The sequence below is a fragment of the Ranitomeya variabilis genome, chromosome 3 (assembly GCF_051348905.1).
Source record: "Ranitomeya variabilis isolate aRanVar5 chromosome 3, aRanVar5.hap1, whole genome shotgun sequence".
Lineage (NCBI taxonomy): Eukaryota > Metazoa > Chordata > Amphibia > Anura > Dendrobatidae > Ranitomeya > Ranitomeya variabilis.
The window spans coordinates 431,675,990-431,696,208 of NC_135234.1; the positions used below are offsets into that span (position 1 = coordinate 431,675,990).

Below are 20,219 nucleotides of genomic sequence, written 5' to 3' on the forward strand. Positions count from 1 at the left end.
AACACCATCCCCACAATTAAGCATAATGGTGGCAACATCATGCTGTGGGGATGTTTTTGGCAGCAGGGATAGGGAAAATGGCATTTGTTGAGGGGGAGGATGGATGGTGCGAAATACAGAGATATTCTTGAGCCAAACCGGTCTCAGTTTTCTAAAGCAACAGTCAAGTGGTTTAAAGGGAAACCTGTCGGTCTTTTGGAGTGGCCCAGTCAAAGCCCACATCTCAAATTGAGAATCTGTGGTCAGACTTGAAGATTGCTGATCACCAGAGGAAACTTGTAACTTGAAGGAGTTGGAGCATTTTTGCGTTGAGGAATGGGCAAAAATCCCAGTGGCACGATGTGGAAAGTTCAGAGACTTATCCAAAACAACTTGCAGCTGTAATTGCCACAAAAAAGGAGGCTCTACAAATCACTGAATTTAGGGGGGTGAATAGTTGTACACATTGAAGTTTTCAGTTATTTTCTCCTATTTGTTGTTTAATCCACAATGAAAAGAAAACCAAATGTTCACAGTTGTAGACATGTTGTCTACATGAACTGATGCAAACTCTCAAAAAAAAATAAAATAATAAACAACAGTGAAATTCCAGGTTCTTAGGTAGCAAAACATGAAAAATGATGAGGGGTAAATACTTTTGCAAGCCACTGTTTGTGCAATCATTGTACTAATAGACGTCCAATCGACCATTGGTTGATGGTGTTAAAACTGTAAATGTCACTTATACATAAGTGACAGTAATGTGCTGGAAGTAGGTGACAATTGAATGTGCCCATAGGTTTATTTGTAACAATCTGCGCCAGGGGCGTAGAATCTGCAACCACAATACATTATTTAAACACTACGATCAGGTTGATGCGTCGTACGATAACCAGTAGATTGATGTTAGCCTGTGCAATCTAAACAGTTTACACGTGGCTATACTAAAGAAAGACAAGCGCCAGAGTCAAGATCCTGCCTCATGGCAGATGCAGCCCCGTTACTTGCTTTAGCACAGCGATGTCTCCGTAACAGACCTCCTGTTGTCTGCCGCAGGACACGGTGTAAATATGTAACACTTAGTCTGACGTATGGGGGAGATGGGTCTACTCTCACTGCATGTTTCTTAGTATGGACACTACTGACATTGTTCTGTTTCTCCGACTCTGGACCTTGGGAGAGAGGCCCTGGCAGCTGTTTGTGCTTTGTAGATACATTCATACATAGTTATTTATTTGATTTTCTTGAAGTGTGGTATTCCCGTGATTCAAACCCACAACCTCTGGAACCATGGCATGCAGCGGCTTTAGCATTAAGCCACACAGGAGAATTTTCTCTCTCTAAATATCTGAAGTGTTCTTATTCTTCACAGGTATATTGTACTGGTACATAAAGATGTATCTCAATATACCAGTACATCTCTATATGCTGTACCTCTATACTAGGTATCCTTGCACATTAGAGGTAAAAAAGTCAGACTTTCTTTTCTATAAAGATAATTTTAAAAAAATTATATTTTAATGCATTAAAAAAAACAAGTCAGAATTAAGAAAATAACTGACTCATTTGGAATCCTTGTAATCGCAAGAACGCATAGGATACAGTAAGCAGATTCTTTGTATGGTGATAGGTAAATTACATTAGGTGTGATTGGTTTTATTTTGTGTGTTATTTGGCATTAGACAAAAATGCATGTGTTTAGCAAAATGAAACTTAAACTAAAGCTCGACTTACAAAAAAGCAAGACCTTATATAGTGAAGTTCATGTAAAAAAAAAAAAGTTATTGCTATTACATCTGTGAATGAGCAAAGAAAATAAATCTTCTGAACAAGTGCATCACAATAATGTCAGTGTGTAGATATGTGTTATCTATATTTGCAGATTTTATATCTGCCTATGTCTATGTGTGAATTATGTATAAGTCTATGTAATATGTAAATTATCATGTGCATACTTTATATATGTGACTGATTGAAATTGTGCCATAAAATGAAGTATTTCTCCCCAAAAATTATTGCAATTACACATTTATTTCCTTTGTGTGTATTGGAACAACACAAAAAAGACAGGAAAAAGAGGGATAATGTTACCCAATCCCCAAAAATGGGCCAAAAATGTTGGCACCCTCAACTTAATATTTAGCTGCACACTTTGGAATAATTAACTGCAATCAATCGCTTCCTATAACCATCAACAGGCTTCATACACACCTCTCAATTGGAGTTTTGCACCACTCTTCTTTTGCAAACTGCTCCAGGTCTCATATTTGAAGGTGCCTTCTCCCAACAGTAATTTTAAGATCTCACCACAGGTGTTCAATGGGATTCAGATCCGGCCTGAATGCTGGCCACTTCAGAACTCTCCAGCGCTTTGTTTACATCCATTTTTGGGGTCATTGTTCTGCTGGAAGACCCATGACCTAGGACACAAGCCCAGCTTTCTGACACTGGGCACTATGCCGACTCAAAATCCATTGGTAATCTTCAGATTTCATGATGCCTTGCACACAACCAAGACACCCTGTGCCAGAGGCAGGAAAACAACCCCAATGCATCTTTGTACCGCCACCATATTTGACTGTAGATATTGGTAAACAGTAGTGTGTAGTAGTTTTATTCCAACACACACAAAGGAAATAAACATGTGTATAACAAAACATGTGCGATTGCATTAATTTTCTGGGAGAAATACTTCACTTTCTGGAACAATTTCAAGGGTGCCAAAACTTTTGGCCAAAACCGTATGTACCAGAAGTGTGTGAATTAAATTAATTTTACTGATTGTAATATTTATTTATTACACAATGGAGGAGTGTGCGAGGGAGATATTACGGAAAGGTAATATGCAATTGTAAACTGGAGGAAGTGATTAACTGTTATACTACAGTGGTTGAAGGTGACGGATGATTGCTGCAATGCTTTATCTACATCAGGCTTCTGTAAAGCTGATGTGATTTCAGTAGTAGGGGCTAATATGACCAGGGAAAATAGGATTTCTGTAGGGGCGGATTAGTAGTCCCTAATGAAATAATGTACAATCATAGAATGTTGGAGTTGGAAGAGACCTTCATGGTCAGTGTGTCCAACCCCCTGCTCAATGCAGAATTCACTAAACCATCTCATATAGCTGTCTGTCCAGCCTCTGTTTGAAGACTTCCATTGAAGGAGAACTCACCACCTCTTGTGGCAGCCTGTTCCACTCACTGATCACCCTCACTATCAAAGTTTTTTCCAATATCTAATCTGTATCTTCTCCCTTTCCGTTTCATTCCATTGCTTCTCGTGTTTCCATTTGCAAATGAGTATAAGAATGATCTCTCTACACAGTGACAACCCTTCAGATATTTGTAGACAGCTATTAAGTCTCCTCTTAGCCTTCTTTTTTGCAAGTTAAGCATTCCCAGATCCTTTAAACGTTCCTCGTAGGACATACTTTGCAGTCTGCTCACCATCCTGGTAGCTCTTCTCTGAACTTGCTCCAGTTTTTCAGTGTCTTTTTAAAATGTGGTGCCCAGAACTGGACACAGTATTCCAGATGAGGCCTGACCAAGGAGGAGTAGAGGAGGATAATTACTAGTGATGAGCGAATATACTCGTTACTGGAGATTTCTCGAGCACGCTCGGGGGTCCTCCGAGTATTTTTTAGTATTCGGAGATTTAGTTTTTATCGCCGCAGCTGAATGATTTACATCTATTAGCCAGCATAAGTAAATGTGGGGGTTGCCTGGTTGTTAGGGAATCCCCACATGTAATCAAGCTGGCTAACAGATGTAAGTCATTCAGCTGAGGAAAACTAAATCACCAAGCAATAAAAAATACTCGGAGGTCACCCGAGCGTGCTCGGGAAATCTCGAGTAACGAGTATATTTGCTCATCACTAATAATTACGTCACATGATCTAGACTCTATCCTTCCCTTAATACATCCCAAAACTAGGTTTACCTTTTTTGCTGGTGCATCACACTGTTGACTCATGTGCAGTCTTTGATCTATTAGTATACCCAAGTCTTTTTAGACTAGCTGTGGCTTAGTTCTATTCCTCCCATTCTGTAGATGTAATTTTCTTTTCTTGCCCAGATGTAGAATTATGCAATACTCCCTGTTAAATACCGTTCTATTAGTCGCTGCCCATTTTTCAAGCTAATATTAGCTGATAGGAACTCTGTAGGGGTTTATTAAAACCCTTTGGCTTTGGGGGCTTTGATTCACCAAAATCAATGATACACAACTGCTGCCATTGCCTGGATTCATCCGGGACTAAATGAGATCCCATCACTGTTGCCCAACAGAACCACTGCGGCCAGTGATTGGGTGCAGTAGTCAGGTGACTTGAACATTGCATCATCAGAAAAACATTCAATGATACGCTATTCAATTTACCTCACCACTTCAAGAAGGGGTTGCATTGGACATTTTTATGTGGGTGGAGCAACGTTTCAATTTTCACCTCATGGCAGAAAAGCTACAATTGGCCCAAGCCACAAATATATGAAAACTTTAAAGTACCTACGGGACCTCTCGGCCTTTGCGGAAGGCTATGTGATTATGGGAGGGGACTTCAATATGGTGTTGGACCGCGCTGTGGATTCCTCTTCGGGCAGGTCGGCGGTGTCCCTCTCACAGCTGAAGAGACTGCGGCGGGCCCTGACGGACTCAAGGTTGGTGGATGTTTGGAGGTTACTGCACCCCACTACCCGAGATTATACCTACTTCTCAATTCTCAATACGTGGGCGTGTACATTGCTGGGTCTCCCTTAACCCCTCCTCCCCTCTCCCTCCTTACTCCCCTTCTTCCCCATTCCCCCCCCCCCCCCTTTTTTCTCTTTTTCCTTTTTTTTTTTTTTCTCTTTCTTTCCTTTTCTCCTATCTCTACAATTGCTTTTCTTACAGGTTCTGTATTCTGTATATAAGGTCCGTGTCCCGAGGTGATTCTCAAGATGAGAAGCATGTAACCTTTATGTGCCAGTGTCCTTGTTCAACTACACTTGTGCTGTGTTCTCAGAGGCGTAATGTTTAGCTCTGGACATTGTAATGATTCTTTTTATTGTTTTTCCTGTTTAAAAATTTCAATAAATATATTTACTGGAAAAAAAAAAAAAAGTATATGAAAACTTAAAACAAATCTATTTCTATTTACAGTCTTCAAAAAGACTTTCCTGGTGCTATGCTCTCCGTAATCATGATAGTAGCAAGGCCTCTTGTAATTGCAAAAGTGGTCAGGGCGATGAACGTCACCATCATGATGTTAAATTAGTAGGCTAGACTGCACATTCAGTAAGCTGTCAATCAAGCAGAGGACAGCGGGACAAAGTGGGAAATAGAGCCAAGGAGGCAAAGGCTTGGGAAGTGCTTTGACACTCCCAGAGCACTTAAACTTAATTTGCATATGAATGAAAACAGCATTTTTTTTTTTCAGTCAAGGTGCAACAGATTGTGTAAGTAAGAGCTCGTTCAGAGCGTATAATCGGTCAGTGTGCGCCCTAGTCTGTACATGGATATCACACAGCTACAGTATAGCCCCTGGATGTGGTCGATTTTCCAAGCAAACCGAATAATGCATGCAATATAAAAAGGAAGCTCCGACACCCGTTAGCAATGCGGATGCGACTGGCCTTATTTCTAATATGGGTGACTGACAGAAGCCAGCCTAAAAGGTTATCTTTCTAAAAGCAACATGACTACATAAACCATTTGAAAGATTCTTTTTAGGCCAATCTCGTTCGTCCTTTTAATCTTCCTGAAATACATTCCTGAGAATGACCTGCAAGCAATGTCCTGGCGGCTCCGCACCTCAGCATCGCTATATGATCCAGCTATCCATGACACTCAGCTGTCTAATCCTTCTCACTAAGGTATACAGATCAAAGGGTGACAATGGCGCTGCAGATCAGGTGTGGCCAGAATCTTACCTTCTTCTCCCATGGTGACTGCAAAGATAAAAAAGAGAACACACAAATCGTACACTATTAGCAGAATGATTAAATTAGGACACGTAATAATTCAATGTACAATTTACAGTTCTGAAGAGCAGATGAGCTCAGTAATTAGGACTCATGAACATTACCATGAGTAACTTCTTGCTGCACGGAATATGAATACAGAATTGCTACACAGAGATTTGTATCCATTTTCACTGCTCTTCTAGGGAACATTGTGGTATGAGATTAGATAGACTTACAGTAGCTTGCAGAAGTATTCACCCCCTTAGCTTTTCACCTAGTCTGTTACATTACAACCTGTGTTTATATACTTTTGTAATCCAATTTGTGTGTGATACATCAGCACTAAATAGTCTAAGTTAGTGAAGGGAGAACAATATAGGCATAAATTAAATTTATGGCATCAAATAACTAAAAATTGGCATGTGTATATGTATTCACCCCTTTCGCTATGAAGCCCCTAAAAAATTCTAGTGCAAGCAATTACCTAAGTCACTTGCTTAGTGAATGGAAGTCCACCTGTGTGCAATGTAAGAGTCACATGGACTGTCAGTATAAACGCACCTTTTCTGAAAGGTCACAGAGGCTGCAACACCATTAAGCAAGAGGCACCACTAACCAAAAACCACTATGAGGACCAAGGAGATCTCCAAACAACACCATGAGGACTAAAGGTACCTTCACACTGAACAACTTAACAACAATATCACTAGCGATCCGTGACGTTGCAGCGTCCTGGATAGCGATATCGTTGTGTTTGACACGCAGCAGAGATCTGGATCCTGCTGTGATATCGTTGGTCGGAGCTAGGAGGCCAGCACCTTATTTCGTCGCTGGATCTCCCGCAGACATCGCTGAGTCGGTGTGTGTGACGCCGATTCAGCGATGTCTTCACTGGTAACCAGGGTAAACATCGGGTTACTAAGCGCAGGGCCGCGCTTAGTAACCCGATATTTACAATGGTTACCAGTGTAAATGTAAAAAAAAAAAAAAAAAAACACTACATACTTACATTCCGGTGTCTGTCGGGTCCCCTGGCGTTCTGCTTCCCTGCACTGTCAGCGCCGGCTGGCCGTAAAGCAGGGCACAGCGGTGACATCACCGCTCTGCTTTACGGCCGGCGCTTACAGTGCAGGGAAGCAGAACGCCGGGGGACCCGACAGACACCGGAGTGTAAGTATGTAGTGTTTTTTTTTTTTTTACATTTACACTGGTAACCAGGGTAAACATCGGGTTACTAAGCGCGGCCCTGCGCTTAGTAACCCGATGTTTACCCTGGTTACCCGGGGACTTCGGCATCGTTGGTCGCTGGAGAGCTGTCTGTGTGACAGCTCTCCAGCGACCACACAACGACGCTGCAGCGATCGGCATCGTTGTCTAGATCGCTGCAGCGTCGCTAAATGTGACGGTACCTTTAGGAGATCTCCAAACAACACCAGGAGGACCAAGGAGATCTCCAAACAAGTCAGGGACAAATTTGTTGAGAAGTACAAGTCAAGGTTAGGGTATAAAAAAAAAAAAAATCACAAACTCTGTTGATTCCTCAAATCAACATCAAATTCATTATCATCAAATGGAAAGAACATAGCACCACAGCAATCCTGCCAAAAGAGAGGGCTGCCCACCAAAACTGCAGAGTTCCCAAGCAGAGACTGGAGTATCTGTCCATACGACCACAATAAGCCGTACACTCCACAGAGGTGGCTTCATGGAACAGTGGGCAGAAAAACTTAGTTACCCACAAAAATTGTAAGGTTCATTTTGTGTTTACCAAAAAACATGTGGGAAACTCCCCAAATATATGGAGGAAGCTACTGTGGTCAGAGGAGACAAAAACGGAACTTTTTAACCACCAAGGTAAACGCTATGTCTGGTGCCAAAGCAACACAACTCAGCTCAGTGAAACATGGTGGTGGCAGCATCCTGCTGTGGGGATGTTTTCGGTAGCGCGGTTGAGGAGAAGATGGATGGTGCGAAATACAGGGATATTCTTGAGCAATACCTGCTTCAGTCTGTCAGTGATTTGAGTCTGACAGAGGTTCACCCTCCAACAAGAAGTGACCCAAAGCATCATGCTAACGCAACACTCAGGTGCTTTAAGGGGAAACGTGTAAATGTTTTGGAGTGGCCCAGTAAAAAACATCAAATTCAGGATTTGTGGACAGACTTGAAGTTCCTGTTCACCAGAGGAAATCATCTAACTTGAAGGAGCTGGAGAAGTTTTGCCTTAAGGAATGGGCAAAAATCCCAGTGGCAAGATGTGGAAAGCTCAGAGACTTATCCAAAGTGACTGGCAGCTTTAATTGCCGCAAAAGGAGGCTCTACAAAGTACTGACTTAAGGGGGGTGAAAAGTTATGCACATTGACGTTCACATTTAATGTGTCTAATTTGTTATTTGCTTTACAATAAAAAGAAAACCAAATGTTCACAGTTGTAGGCATGTTGTTTACATGAGCTGACACGCAAACCCTCAAAAAAAAAAAAAAATAATAATAATTAGAGGTTGCAAGGTATTAAAACACAAAAATTGCCAAGGGGGTGAATACTTTCGCAAGCCACTGTAGTTGATTTCTTAGAGAAACGGCCATTTTTGTCCAAGGGTTGTATCTAGTATTGTAGGTCAGCCCGTCACTTGAAAGGATTCAAGGTTTTTGCCACCTAATCTGAGAGCAATATAATATAGAGACAGGAACCCGATTTCAAGCAATGTGTCACTTGCTTGACTGCTTGTTGCAATTTTGATAAAATCGGTTTTAATCAGCAGTAAATCACTACAGGACCAATATACCTGCTGCCATGTAGTCCTCCATATTCATGAGCTCTGTACAATCGAGCCCCGACCATTTGATTGGCAGCTGTGTACACTGCATAGGCAAAAAGCTGCCAATCAATGGTGTGGGTGGGTTTATACAGAACTCAGCATTCAGATAACTGTTTGATTTACATGAAATAAAACAGATTTTATAAAAAAAAATACACCACATAGCCGAGTAAGTGACACGTCGCTGGAGTCGGGGTCTCTGCTGCAACATCATGCTGCTCTCAGGTGGGGTTGCAAAAATCGGTTGACAGATTCCCTTTAAAAGTGAGCCTGTCATGTTAGGTAACTTTTCAGAATTAGTTTTCATGTGTGTACATATGGAATAACAATATTTATATGACTAATTTTTCACCAGTTCTCCTTCTGTAAATTTAATCTCAAATTTCAGCTATCGCTGAAATATGGAGTGGAGATTGACTGCTGTAATATCTCCCACACACTGTACACAGTCATGAGTGATTTCTGCTTTCCTGTCTGGATTACATTATAGAGCAGTACTAAGTAGTGTAGCTGTGAATCCAGCACTCTGAGAAGCAGGGTGAAGAATGCACATGTCGCTCTTCCTGCTTTCTAGTAAGTGCGTATTCAGTCTACGCCCCCTTCTCCTCTCAACAGGTAGCTGTAATCTGATCCCTCAGTGAGGGGACATTCCATTTTTTTTTTATTTTTTTTTTACCAAGATGGATTTTAGCTATTTTTCAGAATGAATGAGGAGTTTTAGGAGGTAGGGGACTTAAAGAAGTGGCTAATAAGTGGAAGTATATTTCTCGGATAAGCTATATTAGGAAGTTTATTATAGTCACCTGTTTTATTGAGCTAAACAGCGTATTAGTGATCAATGAATTGGATCTTAGCGGTCATGTCCAATACAGCCCAAAGACAAGAGTGCCACTGCTTCTTGCTAAAAGTAGTCATGTTTCTCCAATCTCTGAGAACCCCTTTAGTGCATAAAATGAAAACCAAGTATTTAAGCATAGTTGTACCTTTCTGTTGAAGATCTCTTTGGTCATGATATAACCTGGTCACTCGTTCCATTAATTCCCACTTTTCACAGCAGCCCTTGTAATTTACAAAGTTTCTGGCTAAAATCTCCTTCAGCTGACGCACAGACAAGGCTTCAATGTCGCTCAGGCAGCGGATATCAGAGAGGGAGGCTCTCCTTCTTCCAGGCACCAGCAGCTCTTCCGAGTCCGTGGACTAGGGACAGGAGAATTCATTACCAATTGCACTCACATGCCCGTGGCTCCCTTCTCTTTATGCAATCTCACAACCTAACTTTGGCTAGAAAACAAAGCTATAACTTAGCTGTAGCGCACTACCTCGTCCTCATCCTCAGGCGGGTCATTTGTCACTACTTGTGGCTGGTCTTCTGCTGTTGAAGATATGTTCTGGTTTGCCTAGATAAAGAAAAAGAAGGAGAAACCATTACCAACATGTGCAGAATAATAGAATTCTAAAAAAAAAAGCAACCCATTTAAAGGGGGAGTCCATTACTTTGATAAACTCGTTTTAACTACTGTATTCTTTAGTGCAAAAATAACAATAAATAACCTTTTTTGGGGTTATTTTAAAAATGTAAAAGATGAAAATATATAATTTTGCCCAAAATACAAAGGAGATGTGTCATCTAACACCATCACCCCGGAGCTTTTTTCGGTTTCGCGTTTTCGTTCCCCTCTTTCCCAGAGCCATAACTTTTTTATTTTTCCGTCAATTTGGCCATGTGAGGGCTTATTTTTTGCGGCACGAGTTTTAATTTTGAACGACATCATTGGTTTTACCATGTCGTGTACTAGAAAACGGGAAAAAAATTCCAAGTGCGGTGAAATTGCAAAAAAAAAGTGCAGTCCCACACTTGTTTTTTTGTTTGGCTTTTTTTGCTAGGTTCACTAAATGCTAAAACTGACCTGCCATTATGATTCCCCAGGTCATTACGAGTTCATAGACACCAAACATGTGTAGGTTCTTTTTTATGTAAGTAGGGAAAAATAAATTCCAAACTTTGCTAAATAAAAAAATAAATTGCGCAATTTTCCGATACCCATAGCATCTCCATTTTTCAGGATCTCGGGTTGGGTGAGGGCTTATTTTTTTGCGCACCGAGCTGTCGTTTTTATTGATACCATTTCGGTGCAGATATGTTCTTTTGATCACCTGTTATTGCATTTTAATCCAATGTTGCGCCGAACAAAAAAACTTAATTCTGGAATTTTTACTTTTTTTTCGCTACGCCGTTTAGCGATCAGGTTAATCCTTATTTTATTGATAGATCGGGCGATTCTGATACCAAATATGTGTAGGTTTGATTTTTTTTTAATTGTTTTATTTTGAATGGGGCGAAAGGGGGGTGATTTGAGCTTCTATATTTTTTTTTATATTTTTTAAAAAAATTGTTTACTTTTGCCATGCTTCAATAGTCACATAGGAGGCTAGAAGCTGGCACAACTCGATCAGCTCTGCTACATAGATCTGATGATCAGTTCACCTCTATGTAGCTGAATTGCTGATGTGCTATGAGTGCCGACCACTGGGAGGCGCTAATAGCAATCCGGCACTGACAACCATAGAGGTCTCAAGGAGACCTCTGGTTGTCATTCCGACGAACCGATGACAACTGATCACGTGACGGGTGTCCCCGATCCGTGTATTTACGTTCCGATGGCCGGAAATGCGATTTCAATGCCACTGTCAGAGTTTGAGAGCGGCATTTAACTAGTTAATAGCAGCGGGTGGATCATAATTCCACACGCGGCTATTGCTGACACATGTCAGCTGTTCAAAACAGCTGACATGTCCCGGAAAAGATATGGGCTCACCGCCGGAGCCCACATCAAAGCGGGGGGATACTGACATCGGCGTACTATTACGCTTAAGAGCTTTAAGAGGTACTATTATGGTTAAAGAGGTTGTCCAATCCCGAAATCAAAATTATTATTTTTTTTATGTGCTGTATTGTAATATACAACACCCCTATACATTTTGTTTTTCTGTTTCTTCATTTCACTTCATGCCCTGCAAAACACTTAGTTTACCTGCAGCTCTACCAAACTTGACAGCTCCCTGGGCTTTATCTAAGCACACATCCAGAGCTGGCACCGCCCTGGTCTCAGGGTCCAGCACAGCCCGCTACACAATCATTGCCCCTGCGCTGACCTCTCATCATTGCAGTATTGGAAATAACTGAGCAGTGTCCTGTGTGTGGAAAGCTGCACAATTACTACACTCTACATCACATCCACAGTGGTGATAGAGCTTCACATGTCTCCACATCACATCCACAGTGGTGATAGAGCTTCCCATGTCCCCACATCACATCCACAGTGGTGATAGAGCTTCCCATGTCCCCACATCACATCCACAGTGGTGATAGAGCGTCACATGTCCCCTCATCACATCCACAGTGGTGATAGAGCGTCACATGTCCCCTCATCACATCCACAGTGGTGATAGAGCTTCCCATGTCCCCACATCACATCCAGTGGTGATAGAGCTTCATATGTCCCCTCATCACATCCACAGTGGTGATAGAGCTTCATATGTCTCCACATCACATCCATAGTGGTGATAGAGCGTCACATGTCCCTTCATCACATCCACAGTGGTGATAGAGCTTCATATGTCTCCACATCACATCCATAGTGGTGATAGAGCTTCACATGTCCCCCACATCACATCCACAGTGGTGATAGAGCGTCACATGTCCCCTCATCACATCCACAGTGGTGATAGAGCTTCACATGTCTCCACATCACATCCACAGTGGTGATAGAGCTTCCCATGTCCCCACATCACATCCACAGTGGTGATAGAGCTTCCCATGTCCCCACATCACATCCACAGTGGTGATAGAGCGTCATATGTCCCCTCATCACATCCACAGTGGTGATAGAGCTTCATATGTCTCCACATCACATCCACAGTGGTGATAGAGCATCACATGTCCCCTCATCACATCCACAGTGGTGACAGAGCTTCATATGTCTCCACATCACATCCACAGTGGTGATAGAGCTTCACATGTCCCCCACATCACATCCACAGTGGTGATAGAGCGTCACATGTCCCCTCATCACATCCACAGTGGTGATAGAGCTTCCCATGTCCCCACATCACATCCAGTGGTGATAGAGCTTCATATGTCCCCTCATCACATCCACAGTGGTGATAGAGCTTCATATGTCTCCACATCACATCCATAGTGGTGATAGAGCGTCACATGTCCCCACATCACATCCACAGTGGTGATAGAGCTTCATATGTCTCCACATCACATCCACAGTGGTGATAGAGCATCACATGTCCCCTCATCACATCCACAGTGGTGACAGAGCTTCATATGTCTCCACATCACATCCACAGTGGTGATAGAGCTTCACATGTCCCCCACATCACATCCACAGTGGTGATAGAGCGTCACATGTCCCCTCATCACATCCACAGTGGTGATAGAGCTTCCCATGTCCCCACATCACATCCAGTGGTGATAGAGCTTCATATGTCCCCTCATCACATCCACAGTGGTGATAGAGCTTCACATGTCTCCACATCACATCCACAGTGGTGATAGAGCTTCCCATGTCCCCACATCACATCCACAGTGGTGATAGAGCTTCCCATGTCCCCACATCACATCCACAGTGGTGATAGAGCGTCATATGTCCCCTCATCACATCCACAGTGGTGATAGAGCATCACATGTCCCCTCATCACATCCACAGTGGTGACAGAGCTTCATATGTCTCCACATCACATCCACAGTGGTGATAGAGCGTCACATGTCCCCTCATCACATCCACAGTGGTGATAGAGCTTCCCATGTCCCCACATCACATCCAGTGGTGATAGAGCTTCATATGTCCCCTCATCACATCCACAGTGGTGATAGAGCTTCATATGTCTCCACATCACATCCATAGTGGTGATAGAGCGTCACATGTCCCTTCATCACATCCAGTGGTGATAGAGCTTCCCATGTCCCCACATCACATCCACAGTGGTGATAGAGCGTCACATGTCCCCTCATCACATCCACAGTGGTGATAGAGCTTCATATGTCTCCACATCACATCCACAGTGGTGATAGAGCATCACATGTCCCCTCATCACATCCACAGTGGTGACAGAGCTTCATATGTCTCCACATCACATCCACAGTGGTGATAGAGCTTCACATGTCCCCCACATCACATCCACAGTGGTGATAGAGCGTCACATGTCCCCTCATCACATCCACAGTGGTGATAGAGCTTCCCATGTCCCCACATCACATCCAGTGGTGATAGAGCTTCATATGTCCCCTCATCACATCCACAGTGGTGATAGAGCTTCATATGTCTCCACATCACATCCATAGTGGTGATAGAGCGTCACATGTCCCTTCATCACATCCACAGTGGTGATAGAGCTTCATATGTCTCCACATCACATCCATAGTGGTGATAGAGCTTCACATGTTCCCACATCACATCCACAGTGGTGACAGAGCTTCATGTGTCTCCACATCAACAGTGGTGACAGAGCGTCACATGTCCCCACATCACATCCACAGTGGTGACAGAGCTTCATATGTCTCCACATCACATCCACAGTGGTGATAGAGCTTCACATGTCCCCACATCACATCCACAGTGGTGATAGAGCGTCACATGTCCCCACATCACATCCACAGTGGTGATAGAGCTTCACATGTCTCCACATCACATCCACAGTGGTGATAGAGCGTCACATGTCCCCACATCACATCCACAGTGGTGATAGAGCTTCACATGTCTCCACATCACATCCACAGTGGTGATAGAGCTTCCCAAGTCCCCACATCACATCCACAGTGGTGATAGAGCTTCACATGTCTCCACATCACATCCACAGTGGTGACAAAGCATCACATGTCCCCACATCACATCCACAGTGGTGATAGAGCTTCACATGTCCCCCACATCACATCCACAGTGGTGATAGAGCTTCACATGTCCCCCACATCACATCCACAGTGGTGATAGAGCTTCACATGTCCCCCACATCACATCCACAGTGGTGATAGAGCTTCACATGTCCCCAGGTACATCCACAGTGGTGATAGAGATTCCCATGTCCCAACATCACATGGAGGGATGGATGCACATTATACTCACCTATGTATAAGCCTTTTCCTTCCTGGTTCGTCTTCCTGCTGCCTCACAGTGTGTGCTAGACAGGGAGACTGGAGCAGGAGGGCGGGGGTCTGGCAGAGACTGGGGACGGTTACACCAGGCTCTGCCAGATATGAATACTCTAGCCATGTGAGCAGCTCCTCTAGAATCAGGAGACAGCTGCTCACATGGCTAGGTGTGCTATCTAGGACACCATGCAGAATGCTGACAGGGAGTATATTACAAACGGTCAGAATTCTGCATCCTAGATACACACAAATTACAGAGAAAAGCCCTTTTAGAGATAAGTCAAAGATGAAATTGTTACCTGTTCACAACAGTAATTTTGACAAGGGGTGCACAAATTTTACATGCCACCGTAGATCTTAACAGTTCATTTTATTACATTATATTGTATTACTTATAATATTTAGAGAAATGTGGATTTCTCTGTAAGACAAGTTATCAAGTCATCACGTTATTCAACTTTCTAAGACCTACATGCCTATATAGATGGCTTAGGAGTGTTCGTCCTACTTATAGATGCATTTTAAACTTTAAAGTTTATCATCAGATATCATTTACTGATCTGTACAAAACAATTTGAATTCTAGAGGTGAAGGGTAAACACCTTGGGGCATAACTATTATGCAGTTACAATCAAAATTATAATTATAAATTAGTTATTCACAAAAACTTTCTGCTTGCAATAAACCTATCCATCAAGAACAATTCTAATAGCTCAACACAACTAATATTACAGGTGGTTTCTCAACACTCTAAACAAAATGCCACTTCAGACTACTGCACTCACAGTATTTTTCAACCCCTTCAGGACAAGTATCTTTAGTACTTAGTAGAGCACCTCCTGCTGACATAACCTGCGGCAAACATGATGCATAGCCGGGCACTAGCTTCTGGCAGAAACTGAGGATTCTTGGTCATTCCTCATCAGCAATTGCCTCCAGTTCACTAATGTTCTTACGTTTACATGCCGCAACGGCCTTCTTCAAAACATTTTTATGGGGCTGCACCATATTCTTTCAGGACCTCTTCTCAAACCCAATATTGGTGGACTATGAAGTAAGTTTGTGATCATTAACAAAGATCAATTTTTTTTTTTGCATTTTGGTCATTAAATGTGCACATCTTAGAGATCCGTCACAGACACCTTTAGTGTTTAGAATGCGCCTAATTGTGACAACTGAAACCTTTTTGCCTCCTGCCACCAGGTCTTTTGCAATCACGCTAGTGTTTTTTGATCACCTACCTAGTCAATGTTCCTTTAACCCCTTAACAACAATCGATACGCGTTAAAACGGCGTTCGTTAAGGGCCTTATTCCCTCATTGCAGTTTTAAAACAGCGATCAGGAAATGGTTAAAGCGCCCCCCAGCATTGGAAATTCTCTGGGGGTTTCAGCTACCAGGAGTAGGCGAGACCCTGGAGAACATGATCAGGGACGTTTTCTCAGTCCCCGATCACATGATCACCATTGTTCAATAAATAACGGCGATCAGGTAAAAATAAAAGTGTGCCAGAATTAAATGCCACAGGAGAGAGAAATTAGGTCCCCAAGCCTCTTTGGTACCTCTGCCATCCCCCGTTGCTCTAGCTGCATCCACTTATTTTATAAATTATATGATCTTTTTGATTTCTTTTATTCTTTGCCATTAGGGTTAGGGTTGGAGTTAGGCTAGGGTTTTTTCAAAAGTTAAAAAAATTTATATATATAACGGCTAGCTTTGAGTAGAGTTGAGCAAATGTTTCCAAATTCAGTTCCAATTATGATCTGCTGCAAATATTGTTTTTGCAATATTCACCAAACACAGCCAAACGTCAATGGAGTCATTGGGAGTAGAAATGACCAAATATGTTCGGAACCGATCGAACATAAAATTCGGCACGAATATGGCAAATTCAGATTTGGCGACCGATTCCGAACATATTCACTCAACTCTAGTGTTGCGCACAAGTGCTCACTACTCAAGTTTGCATCGGAGTCGCTCGAGCACTCACGATACTTGGCGCATACCTGAGCATCCTGATACAAACTCGAGTAGCGAGCACTTGATCTCAACACTAATGACGAGATGTGCAATATGACGACCTAATGTTATCGAATTCTGTGTCGTTCCTGTGGGTTAAAAATCCTCACTATACTCCTGGATAAATTCCTTGAGGTGTGTAGTTTCCAAAATGAGGTCACTTGTGGGAAGTTTCCACTGTTTATGCACATCAGGGGCTCTCTAAATGCAATATGGCATCCGCTCTCTATTCCAACCATTTTTGCGTTCAAAAAGTCAAATGGCGCGCCTTCCCTTCCGAGCCCTACCGTGTGCCCAAATCGTTGTTTTCCCCCACAAATGGGGTATCGGAGTACTCAGGAGAAAATGAAGCACAAAATTTGTTGTGCTATTTCTCCTGTTACCCTTGTGAATGTAAACAATTTGGGGCTAAAACAAAATTTGTGTGTAAAAAATGTCCATTTTTTCCTTCCAGATTCCATTAATTCCTGTGAAGCACCTGAAAGGTTAATAAAGTTCTTGTGATGAATGTGATTTTGAAAACTTTAGGCTGTGTGCACACGTAGCAGATTTTTCGTGGTTTTATAGCGAAAAAAAAAAACCTCACATTAAGCATCCTATTTAATAGAATGCAATCCGCATTTTTTGTGCATTTTTTGTGCACATGCTGCGTTGTTTTCCTGAGCGGAATCGCATTCCAGAAAAAAACGCAGCATGTTCATTAAATTTGCGGAATCGCGGGGATTCCGCCCACATAGGAATGCATTGATCTGCTTACGTTCCGCATGGGGCTATGCCCACCACCGCGGGAAGTAAGCAGATCATGTGCGGTTGGTACCCAGGGTGGAGGAGAGGAGACTTTCCTCCACGGACTGGGCACCATATAATTGGTAAAAAAAAAAAGAATTAAAATAAAAAATCGTGATATACTCACCTTCGATGGCCCCCGGAGTCTTCCCGCCTCTCAGCGGTGCACGCGGCCGCTTCCGTTCCCATGGATGTTTTGTGTGAAGGACCTGCGATGACGTCGCGGTCACGTGACCGTGATGTCATCGCAGGTCCTGAACACAAAGCAGCTATAGGAACGGAAACCGCCGCGTGCATCGCTGAGGGGATCGGGGGCCATCAGAATGTGAGTATAACCATTTTTTTTTTTATTATGTTAACATTATATCTTTCTACTATTGATGCTGCATAGGCAGCATCAATAGTAAAAAGTTGGTCACACTTGTCAAACACTATGTTTGACAAGTGTGACCAACCTATCAATCAGTTTTCCAAGCGATGATACAGATCGCTTGGAAAACGCTAGCATTTTGCAAGCTAATTATGCTTGCAAAACGCTAGGAATATGCATGCCAATTCCGCATGCGATATACCCACGGCAGGAGTTGCAGAATTGCCACGGAAATTTCTGCGGCAATTCTGCAACGTGTGCACTTAGCCTTAAGGAGTACAGTTTTTAGAATGCTGTCACTTTTGGGTATTTTCTGTCATATAGACCCCTCAAAGTCACTTCAAATGTGATGTGGTCCCTAAAAAAATGGTTTGGGCTGCCAAACTGAATAAAATTTCCTTTTTCATTTATGAAGTTCTCCTCTCCATTGCAAAAAAATATTAAATATTACAATTCCAAAAGGGTGGTACTAGTGATTTGTCTCTGGTGAAATGTACTTTTTCCCCTATGGTACACTGATCAATCATAAGCCAGCAGCAACATACTGGGTAAAAAAAAAAAAAAACACGCCAAGAAAAGTTTAGAGCAGGTTTCTCAGTGTTACATATGTAATGACAGACAGTCTGATCTCCTCACTGATCTTACTGCAAAGCTGGGGATGATCACAAAGAGCAGAAGCTGAGCAAAGATGTGCGATTATATACACCTTTCATCACTGCAGTCAGTGAGGGGGGAAGGGCAGTACAGAAGAGCTCAATGCTGCCTCATTACAAACAAGTCTGCAGCTGCAACTCTCTTCTCACAGTGCTGTCATCTCTGCTGTACCCCCTTCCCCCTCACCGACTGCTGCTAGACTAAACGTGGAAGAAGCACGGCTCTGCATGCAGCGAGACCAGCATGTCCTTCGTAACATAGGAGAAAGCCTGTTCTAAGTTATCGTAGGGGTGTGTTCTTTTTTTTGCCCCCCAAGTATGTTGCTGCTGGCATATCGGTCAACCCCATGCATGCAAGAAGTACACAGCTCCAATGAAAAATCTCAAGTAATGCGCCATTGAACTTAAATTATAACCTAAACATCTATATTGTATTACGTTTCACTTCTGCAGTCACTATTCCATGATGCGGCCAGTACAACATGCTCAAACTGGTGAAAGGTCCTCTGTAAGAATGGCATTTGGTGTTGGAGAAACTACTTGTTATATTAGCTGGGCTGAGGCATTTGAATTGTTTTGCTTGATTTATTGCAAATAGTAATACGTACATAGAAAGAAAAAAAAACTTCTGGAATGCAACAATAAAATAACGGAAAATAAAAGTTTGGTCATCAAGGCCTGGTCCTTAAGAGGTTAATCCAAGATTTGGGAAATCCATGAGACAACAGACATACATGCATTATATTGAGTTCAATTGGGAAAGTGACCACTCAGCAGGAAACACGGTACATTTAGGATTATATAAAAAAAAATACAATATCATGTACACAAGATGTACGTGAAGGATCTCATTCTGTCATTGGTTATGTTGGGTAGAAGTGGATAATGCTGACACAAAACACTGATGAAACGCGTTTCTATGATTTCTTGTTCTAGGGCTAATTGGAAGAGCAAAGTAAACCCCTTTGAAAAAAAACACTTGGAAAATTGTGATGCACTATACAAGTTTCTTCTTCTTTGTGTAGCAGTGTATATCACCATATCGACCATTTACTGGTCATCTTAAAGGGAACCTGTCACCCCCAAAATCCTACATGAGGTAAGCCCACCAGCATCAGGGGCTTATCTACAGCATTCTGGAATGCTGTAGATAAGCCCCCGATGTATTCTGAAAGATGAGAAAAAGAGGTTATATAATACTCACCCAGGGGCGGTCCCGGTCCTGTTCGGGTCCAATAGGCGTCACGAGAATCTCGTTAACTGAAAACTACAAATAAAGATTAAACAACAACCACAAGACGGATTTCATTAACCCAGGTATCATTTTAATCAGTATAACGGCGCCGACATGACATTGTCTGTAGGTTACTGTGCACAATCCTGCTGACAGGTTCCCTTTAAAGAATCATTTGGACATCAGTGATATTTTGATACCCAAAACAGGTCCGATTTTCATCATTGTTTTGGAAAAGATTTTCAGCAGTGATTTTCTCAT

General features: G+C 42.5%; 1 protein-coding gene across 15 annotated transcripts in view; it reads right to left on the reverse strand.

Moving 5' to 3' along the window:
- Positions 1 to 20,219, reverse strand: part of RFFL (ring finger and FYVE like domain containing E3 ubiquitin protein ligase) — a 150,216-nt gene that overhangs the window by 12,237 nt on the left and 117,760 nt on the right. For 11 of the 15 annotated variants that reach the window (XM_077296390.1, XM_077296391.1, XM_077296394.1 and 8 more), the window contains 4 exons: positions 19,929 to 19,991; positions 10,060 to 10,137; positions 9,724 to 9,937; positions 5,889 to 5,906 (listed from right to left, as the gene is read on the reverse strand). In XM_077296390.1, the coding sequence (XP_077152505.1) occupies positions 5,889 to 5,906; positions 9,724 to 9,937; positions 10,060 to 10,137; positions 19,929 to 19,991 (373 nt within the window). The remainder of the gene's footprint in view (positions 1 to 5,888; positions 5,907 to 9,723; positions 9,938 to 10,059; positions 10,138 to 19,928; positions 19,992 to 20,219) is intronic. The other 4 variants (XM_077296405.1, XM_077296402.1, XM_077296404.1 and 1 more) reach the window with 1 other exon arrangement.